The following is a 10004-nucleotide window of genomic DNA, read 5'->3' on the forward strand; positions in this document are numbered from 1 at the left end:
CAATTCCATAAACTATAAAACAAACATTTTTATAAATCCTGAAATCTGTTGGCTTGAAGAAACAATCTGTCAAGTTTTGTCAAATTATTTACAATAATGTACAGCTATCGTATAGAAAATTGGAATTGTATTTGATCTGAACATGAACCCTTTGATTAAAGATATCAGCATGAAGATGAACCTTAAAGTAAACAAAGACCACATCCAAAATAACCTACAAAAGGAACAGAAACAATGAAAATAAAACTATTGCTGCAAAAACATTCAGTTAGAACCTATAGAAATCCCACAGGGATGGGTGTGACATTTTTATAGGGTTTTTGTTAAGCAGAGCATTGATTATTCCTTCTTCTGCACTGACTCAACACTCTTCCAGTTGGAAAATATTGTTATGGCCTCATAAATGAACATATATCATTGCATAATTGGACAGAGCATGTCGACCCGGGTGAAACTGTCTTTAATAAATGTTAGTGCATCATCTTGCAAGGAGGTTTGAGAATATATACAAACAATAATCAAGTGTTAGATTACAGTCATTATGAGTCTCTTTAGCAAAGGAAAAATCAAAAGCACATGTGGTTTTAAGGAAAAGTTGAATTTATTATTAATTGTGGATTATTTTGTTGCTTCTTGAAATATAAAAATGTAATATATGTATAATACCAAATACAAATCTATATACTTTTGCTGAACAATAAATACTTTTTTTACACTACTGAAAAATGTGTGTTTTTCCTTTCCATACACATGTTTTTACAATATCTTCTTAATGAACTAGGCATACATCAGCTCACCCTGTGTGTGTGTGTGTGAGTGTGTGTGTGTATGTGTGTGTGCGTGTGTGTGTGCGTGTGTGTGTGTGTGTGTGTGTGTGTGTGTGGAGAATCCTTAACAAGCCTCACCTGTGCTTTGTCGTTAAGTGGAATATAAAGCAGCTGCTGATGTCTCAGTTAATCATCCAGTCCCCTTCATTTTAGACTTGTGTTTTTGTTGGAAGGTGTGCTGGACATTGCCACACTCTGGTACTGACTGTATTCTTGTAGTTTTGGGTTTTGCTGCTTACAAATTGCAACATGCTGAGGCTTGGGAACATGTAAGTTACATTTCTTGTTGATTTCTTTCTATGTGTATACTTAATTGTCTCTAAATGATGTGTTGTATGTGTTCAAGTTTGTTATGGATGGCTGCAGCTATCATCTTGGGTAAAGCCAGGCCTAATGTGAAGCTACATTCGCAGTCAAGTAAGCTTCAATTCTCATTAAGTCATTTTATACAGCATGTTCAGTCGGTTTACATTCTCCTCACAAGCCTTTTCTTTGAACAGGCAGTGGGTTAAGGTCTGACTGTGCCGCAAATGTAATGAGACTGTCGTTGGACAAGGCTTTAGCAGTGGGAAACCAGCTTGAGGTGGAGGCTATCGGTAAGTATTTAAACTGCTAATAATGAGCTGATTGGTTCATCACTGAGGAAAGGGGTCCCTGACAAAGCTTATTTTCTCCCCTCAGATGGCACCAAGCACATTTTGTTGACGCCTAGCATGGCTGCTCAGTGTGGATACAGCATGGAGTCTGACCCGTGGGGTAACACCAGAATCTACACCTCCCTGATGGGCTGCTTTGTGGACAACAAGGTTTGTTTTGAGCTAAAGTGGTTTAACAGCATTCAATGTAATTTTCTACCAAGTTTAGTTGGGGCCACATGAGCCATTAATTCAGTCACTTGAGACAGAATTAGCACAACAAACACATGGTTGCTCCCATGTTTGTGTTTCCCTGAATTTCTTTTTAACCCCTTACCCTTAAAAGACACAAAGTACATTTCCCTTTTTTGTTTGGTACATCCCTAAAATATTAACACTGCTCCACTCAAAACTGTATTCCTCAATTCATCTGCTAGGTACTTTCTTGACTCATTTGTTACATAACATATCCATTTAGACTTCAAATGTGTCCCTGAAGGCAAGGATATTACATTTTCAATGACAAAGAAGCTGGAACCAAAGAATATTAGGGATTTTCTCTTAATTTTGTTTTTTTATATTTATAGGATGATGCTACATTTAACGTTGGCTTGAGACTCCAGATGTACGGCGAGAATCCATCAGACGTGGTCAGTCATGACGTGTCTCAAACTTGCAGCTACACTCGCTGGGCCTCCAGGGAGATCCTCTGCGACAGGAACTACATGGAAGTAGGTCATCTTTACATTGAAGATTCCACCATCTTGTGTGTATGGAAACGAATGCTAAAAACACAATTTTCTGTTTTAGGTTTCGCACCACATAGCTAACCTTGATGCTGAAGCTAAGGGTCAGACTCGGGATGGTAAAGACGACAAGCTCAACGCCAATCCTGAAGTATGTTGAATTAAACCGTTCAGATACTAGTTTAATTCCTCCCTACACCAATGAGGATTTAATTATAATGTTTTCTTTCCTGTAGGCCTCTGGTGCATCACAAGGTATCTGGAAGATGACGTTTTACACCCCAGAACCAGTGGCCATGGTGCTGCAAGAGGCTGAACAAGCCGGCTACGCTGCCAAAACTACCTCTAGTCGTCTGGTTATGCGAAGCCCGTACAATACAGCAGAGACTTATTCAGAGGATGTAAGCAACACACTCCTATACATTGTTTCTTTCCTTTCCCTCCTTGTCAATTATTTTAAACCTCTCCTCTCTTTAGGTGGCTGGAGTCCCCATGGAAGTTTTCAGGGTGAGTGCCTACTACATGGCACCACAGGGTCTGAATGTAGTGAACTTGGCAGCTGCTTGTCCCAAAGGTGAGTCCTGAGCAACATATTGCCTTCACAGTAAGCTTAATTGTTGCACAGTTAACCTCAACAGCTCCATTTTGTCATTAACAGGTGGCGTCCTCTTCACCGAGGATATGATCTCTTGGCACGTACCTCGCCGTGTGACTCCTCTGTTGGACGGCAGCATTACAGTCTCAGAAATGCACATGGGCATCAACGGGCAGAGGCTTGATAGATCTCAGATGGCCGCACAGGGGTACACACTGAGCACCACAGACTTCCACATCGTCGTTGAGATCCCATTGGGCTCGCCTGATGGTTACTACAAGGTTGGGGAAATCTCTAGATTAGAAATGCAAGAGTCACTAGTGCATTTGCATGTTTTATTGAAATGTCATAAATGATTGCAGAGCCATGCCCCAGATTACCAGTACCACATCACCTACTTCGTGGAGCCCATGCTTGAGGTACTGTGGAGGGCAGATGACACCCAAGATGATACAAGATACAAGGTTTTGTTCCCCATCATGACCCCTCTGATGCCTCAATCTCCCCAAATCCAGGATGGTAAATCACATTTTCTAGTGTGTATGAAAAAAATGTGGTGACCTAAATTGGCTTAACATTTGAACTCCGCCTTGTTCGGATATATCCTAAAGACTGCTAAACCATTAACGTCTTCAGTTTCTGCAAAATGGTGTGTTTGGATGGGATTTGAAGCCAAGTACAAAATCCACTTTTGCTTACAAAAAGCACCTTTAAAAAAAATAGCACTCAAGCCAACTACTCAATTGTTCTCTCCGTTCAGGCTGGTTTAGAATTTGTAAACCTGCCACTTTCTGTTCCTCAGACACTGTCCCAGAGACTCGGGTGTTCAGCGTTCTCTTGGGAACCTTCCTCCATGACGTTGAGCTGAGGAACATCACCTTCTCCACCGGGGTCCTCACTGTTGAGGAGAGCAATGCCAAAGGCTTCACAGTCCAGGAACACAGCTTGGCTAATGGCTCCAAGATCTTCTCTCTTCAAGTGCCCTTTGATGCCGATGTTGTCTTAAAACATGTATGACATTATAGATTCAAAACATCACTTTGTACCAGCATATTTTCAGTGTTGCTGAGCTTTTATTTCATTTGTTGCAGAATCCTGAGCGCATGGTTACATCCTACTTCCTCCCTCTGATCTTTGGGTTGATCATCCTGCCTGAAGAAACTCCTTTTGCTCTCCCGGTCGACCTGCAGGCGTCTCTGCAGGATGTTGGTGAGATCATATTGTATTTGCTTTTGACAATATCTTTATGCCAATTGTGTTTTCTAAAATTAAATAAAACATATTGGAGTAAAAGCTACACAATCAAATGGATAATGCATGTTTTGCTGCTCTAGTGCTACCCATCATGTCTGGCACCTGTGACCAGAACCAGTTTTACATCAGCGTGAAGTTTGGGAGTCACGGCTCTAATTTCAAGGCTATCGTTGGACCTCGAGAGCTGACTGCTGAGATGGCTGAAGACTACAATTTCTATGAGAACGGCACACACCTCAGCCTCATTCTGCCATACACTGCCAAGGACGCTGTTTTCGAGGTATGTGAAAACTACAAAATCCCACCATAGATCTTCTGCATTGGCTAACTTTACTTTCTTTTCCACAGCTGCTCACTGCAGAATCAGTCAAATCCAGAATTGACCTGCTTCTGTTGGATCGTGCAAACGACTGGGTGCTTGCTGATCTCTATCTGGCTTGCTACTTCCCCTTAAAAGCAACTGGTAAGATGCAACATGTAAGTATATTTGCTGCTTTAATTGATGGATTTTTGTTGCTTTACACATTGCCTGCTTCTTCCTCCAGAGTGCCACCCCAATGGCACAATGACCGCTTTGGCTGTGAAGGTTGAATCCACTCGTAATCTGAAGCCAAGTCAGCTGACGCTAAAGGACCAGTCCTGCACACCACAATTCAGCGACGATCGCTTTGCATATTTCTCCTTCAGTGTGGATACCTGTGGAACCACCAGAACGGTGAGTTTGAATCACATTTAAATATCAAAAGGGTTTTTTGTCAAATGTTAATGCGTTTCTTTTGTTAAATAGTTCTTTGACAACTACATGATGTATGAAAATGAGATCCGCCTGTCTTACAACAACGCCAAAGGAGCAGCCAACACATCACCAGTTGATCCTGATTACAGGTAAAATATTTGGTTCTGTATAATTGGAGATGAACACCTTCAATGTATGCATTTATATATTTTATTTTCCCCTAATAGGCAAACCATTTCCTGCTTCTATGTAGTCAATGAGACTCAGACTGTTGCCTTCAGCGCTAAACCAAGAACCTATGAGCCCGCTGCAAATATCAGCGCTGGGCAGCTGATGGTGCAGATGAGGCTAGCCCAAGGCATGGTGGAATTTTACTGCATCTTGTTCATGCATACAAAACACTGTAAATGTCCAGGCCTCCTTTCTCTAACGGGACTCTTCTCCTGCAGATCCATCCTACGAGCTCTTCTACCAAGCAGAGGATTATCCAGTGGTGAAATATCTGCGGCAGCCTCTGTATTTTGAGGTGGAGCTGATGCATTCTACCGACCCTTACTTGGAACTCATTGCTGAGAACTGTTGGGCAACCCTTTATGAAGATAGGACATCTCTGCCAAGCTGGGACATCATTGTGGACAGGTAATGTTGTGCAAAACTAACTACTACATGTTCTCGACTGAGACCTTAGGTCAGAAGTGAGTTGTATAAACACTGTCTTAATAATCCACTAAAAAGCATTCTAATTTCATTTAACGGCTGCTTTATTTTAACTTTCAAATTCCTTCACTAGCTGTGAGAATCGCGATGACAGCTATGCAACAATTTTCCATCCCGTTGTGAGTGACTCCAGAGTTTTAGTCCCGTCCCACATCAAGCGCTTCTCTGTAAAGATGTTCACTTTCACTAAAGATGACGAGGTTCTGAAAGGCCAGGTAAGACTTGTAAATCCAAATCTGGAGTCTTTTGGCCACTGCTGCATGTAGCCCTGTGTAGTAAATCATCCTGTCTGTCCACAGATCTATGTCCACTGTGATGCAGTGATTTGTGACACAACCAGCCAGGCAGATGGTTCCTGCAGAGGCCAGTGTGTGCATCCTCCAGGTCAGAGCTACTCAAGACCTGCAGGTGTAAAAAGGGGTAAGTGATCGAGTCTGAACAAATGTAGTCGATCTGGATGTGCAGCTGTTAATCTTTACTTGTTTTGCAGACCGAAGAAGCACCGACTCAACACGCCAAAGGCAGATCTCCTCTGGGGCAATTATTCTGTCTAACCTCTGAATATTTTCTACAAGTGTTTACATTTTGTCGTTTGCACCTTATGTACATTTGTTCATTGTTTGGGACCAGGGGAACACAGTTTTATCAATGTACTGTACTGCACTGCTTTTATATTGATGGATGACCATAACGACTTGTGTATTTTGAAAAAAGAAACAGATAAAAAATAAATAAAAGCCTCATTTATAGTCGTTTTTATCAATGTGTTGCATCTTCTGTAGTCAATTTTTAAGTGACATATTAGTAAAAGCAGGTTCTGTGTCAACCAGCACCATCATAACTCCAAGAAAATGCAGAGAAGCATCAACATATGTAGAAATGATATCCTATATAATAAACAACTCGGTTATCACCGGTTCATCCGCCGGGCGGCCCACACCATGCGCCCGCTGTACGAGGCCCTCAAGGACAAGTCCCCCGGCCAGGCCATAGACTGGACGGCTGAAAGGGAGGTCGCTTTCAACGCCACCAAAGCCGCCCTGAGCAAAGCCGCCATGTTGGCTCACCCGTCACACAGGGCCCCTATTGCTATCACCACCGACGCGTCTGACTACGCAGTGGGCGCGGTGCATGAACAATGGGTTGACGGCGCCTGGCAACCGCTCGCCTTTTTCAGCCGCCAGTTGACGCCCAGGGAGCGCAAGTACAGCGCTTTCGACAGAGAACTCCTTGGTCTCTATTTGGCGGTTCGCCACTTCCGTTTCCTGCTGGAAGGCCGGGAGTTTGCGGCGTTCGTGGATCACAAGCCACTTACCTTCTGCATGTCCAAGGTGGCCGAGCCGTGGTCCGCCCGACAGCAACGCCAGCTTTCGTACATCTCCGAGTACACCACGGACATACGACACATCGCTGGTAAGGCTAACGTGGTCGCGGACTGCCTCTCCAGAGCGGTCATAGGAGCTGTGCAGCTGGGCCTCGATTACCTCCGCATGGGCGCTGACCAGGCCTCCGACCACGGGGTCCAGACCCTCAAGGCCTCGGTCACGGGATTGCGCCTGGAGGAGGTCACGGTCGGTGACTCGGGTGCGAAGCTGTGGTGTGACGTCTCCACGGGCCAGCCTCGACCGCTGGTCCCTGCGGACTGGCGCCGACCAGTTTTTGGTAGGAAGGAAGCCGTCCGTGAAGTAGGTGCCGCTGCGTGTCGGGGCCAGCACCTCAGGGGCAAAACGCTGGGTGGCCAGGAAGAACCGGTCAGCTTCTTCGGCTAAAGCGCGGGGCTCAGTGATAGCCGTGATGGCGAGCTGATATTGCGTTTGTTACTTTCGTTGCAGTTGTATGTCTTAAGTGTAATTTGGCATGCTTTTATTTTGAAGGCGAGTTCACGCTGTTGACAGGAAGTTGTTGCTATGGAAACAAGAAAAGTTTCACAGCGGGCGGAACTTGTCATAAAGTCCGCGATAATAAAACCCACCCTTTTAGAGGGAAGATATGATTGGTCAATTGTACTGTCATTTGACTTTACTCTCTCGTTCAGTTACTATAGCGGGCCCTGTGTGAATCGCAGAGAGGGCCAGACGAGCTTCTTTCATGTAACCCTTCACATTCAACAGACTGAACAGGCAGATTCGAAGGATTTATTTCTTTGGAAATGTTATTTTAAATACAATTAAATCAAGTTTTTTTTCGGTAAAACTAATGAAAAATATTATTAAATATATATTTTTTTTAAATGTTTTTAAATATTATTTTTTAGAATATCTTAGGCCCTGACGGCTCGCCACTGTTCAACGAGACCTGCGTCAGGGTCACCAATGTAGTGCCGAGAGAAAGGAGACGGAGGCGGTGTATCAAAGCTACATGCTAGGCTTTTATTTATCATCTGTACAGGAATGTAAACAACTTCCAGACGGGAAGTGAAGAGCCCGGAAACCGGCAGTCCGGTCCCTTAAATGGGCCGTGCGGAAACAATAACCCCACCCATAGATCCGTGGGTGAATAATGTCAATCACCACATTATTCTGTTATCCGTCCAATTCTGTGTCCCCGGCTAAAGCTAACTGTTAGCTAACGTTGATGTTTCTTTCACTTTGTTAGAAATTAAAATCAATATTCAATGATGTAATTTAGCGTAAACACATAGTAAGCTTTAAAAACTGTTTTATTCTGAAAACAGTTCAGAGTAAAGTTTATTTTGAAAAGCTGTATCTAAAGACGTTGACAACAATGACGACTTCCTGTGCTACAGTACTAACGGTCTCAGCCGTTAAAGAATGACCATTTCCGGTATTACTAGAGTAACGATTACAGCCGTAATAATGCATTAAATAAAAAGTAATGAAAGAGAGTAGTAGGAGAAAAGGCGTGTGGAAGTGAGCAATGAATACAAAATATCGAAATCCTCTGTTATGCGCGATCTCGGACATGAAGACCGAGGTGTGCGCCCCCCTACGTCACAGCCCCCCAGAGAGGAGGAGCGAAGGAGAGATACAGGCGGGAGAATCAACGTGTGCTGGCTCTCTTCTCTTGGTACCGCGGGACAACATCTGCTTTTGTCTCCCAACTACCCTTTGTTTGTTTCACTACCACGCTGCTTAAATTAAAGTAACCAATTTGAACCCTTTCAGAGACTCATTTGTCTCTTAATCTTTTAATTTCTTCCTGGACGCGAGAAGATCACGATTTATCAACAATTGGTGACCCGGACATGTGATAGCGACACCAGGAGAGAAGATGCAGTTTTTCAAAGGAGCTTGAAGCAATGCCGGCAGACATACACTCGGGCCCATACAGAAAGGTAAAGAAGTACCTGTTTATTCAAAATCTTCAATAGATTACATCGTAAATAATTAGGAGTGTGTGTCTGTCTGGTAAGTTGGACTCCTGAGAAGGACTGCCTAGTTTAATGTTAAAATATCCACATTTATAGCAAATACATATCACGTGGCAATGTTCTGAGACAAACCAAGGGTAAGTATTTTCCTTTCTTTGTTCATTAATTAACTGCATGATTATAATGTGTGTGTTTTCCAAGCCGGATATATATTAATGTGCTTTTAAGCCGGTATTTATATATTATATTGTGTTTGACGAGTTATAGATGGACTCTTCTCGTTAGTATATTCTCAAGACAGATGGTATCTTCTTGACAGAGAAATAGATGGTATCTCTTCTCGTTTTTATTAGCAAGTTAAAGATGGACTCTTCTTGTTAAAGAGTTAATTCTCGTTTTTAGTCTCAAGATCAGATGGAATCGTCTTGTTTCATTGTCACAAATAAGTGAGATGGTCTCTTGTTTAATTGGTGATAAGAGTCTGTGGAAGTCTGAAGTATACTCTTTAATCATTGCGTGTGCATTACGGAAAGAAACGCGGCATTCGTGCGTTAGATAGACGATATTCTTCTAATAGTGTTTGACTGGCTTCCCATTTGGTCGCATAATAGCGTGAGAGTTGCTCAGACGACCACAGACTAAATAGTTTTGATGGTCTCTAACTATTTTGTATTGTTAACTTGTTTAAATTGTTCAGCATATTGAGAGCGTCGTGCTGTTATACTGCTCTGAAGTTTAGCCTGGAATGAGGTTTCTTTGTTGAGATCAACACCTCAGGATTTCAACGCATCAGAGACAGCCATTCTTCTTGAAAAAAAACAACTCTTTGTTCTCCAGGTCAGCATTTGAAATCAGTTGCCATCTTGTTTTGACCTCATGTTGACAAACAATTACATGGCAGTCGCCATTCTGTGAAATGCAAATTCAGAGGACCAGTTGTTGTTTTTTTTAAATCCATTCAGTTTCACTCACATGAGGCTAATTCAATATTCATGACCTCCATAGTGTGTAGAAAAAATCATTCTTCTTGAGTCAAAGTTGGAATTAGATATTCCATTTTGCTGAATCAGGTTATCTATACCGTTGGAGTTTGGTTTTTGAAGAAAAGGATTATTGTATTTTCTAAAAAGCTCAAATCTGATTTTTGAAATATTAGTCCTTGC

At 42.6% G+C, this 10004-nt stretch overlaps 1 protein-coding gene across 1 annotated transcript; it reads left to right on the forward strand.

Annotated features, from left to right (window-relative positions):
• The first annotated feature begins 970 nt into the window (after nucleotides 1-970).
• Nucleotides 971-6269, forward strand: LOC117492740. Its single transcript, XM_034143126.1, has 21 exons — nucleotides 971-1096; nucleotides 1174-1244; nucleotides 1328-1423; nucleotides 1509-1633; nucleotides 2050-2193; nucleotides 2273-2359; nucleotides 2445-2609; nucleotides 2686-2782; nucleotides 2867-3084; nucleotides 3166-3322; nucleotides 3606-3814; nucleotides 3895-4012; nucleotides 4138-4337; nucleotides 4406-4520; nucleotides 4603-4772; nucleotides 4845-4942; nucleotides 5021-5151; nucleotides 5243-5432; nucleotides 5584-5725; nucleotides 5810-5930; nucleotides 6001-6269. The coding sequence occupies exons 1-21, from the start codon at nucleotides 1077-1079 to the stop codon at nucleotides 6069-6071; spliced, it is 2745 nt and encodes a 914-aa protein (XP_033999017.1). The 5' UTR covers nucleotides 971-1076; the 3' UTR covers nucleotides 6072-6269.
• The last annotated feature ends 3735 nt before the right edge of the window (nucleotides 6270-10004 follow it).

This window comes from Trematomus bernacchii, unplaced genomic scaffold, assembly GCF_902827165.1.
Source record: "Trematomus bernacchii unplaced genomic scaffold, fTreBer1.1, whole genome shotgun sequence".
Taxonomy (NCBI): Eukaryota; Metazoa; Chordata; class Actinopteri; order Perciformes; family Nototheniidae; genus Trematomus; species Trematomus bernacchii.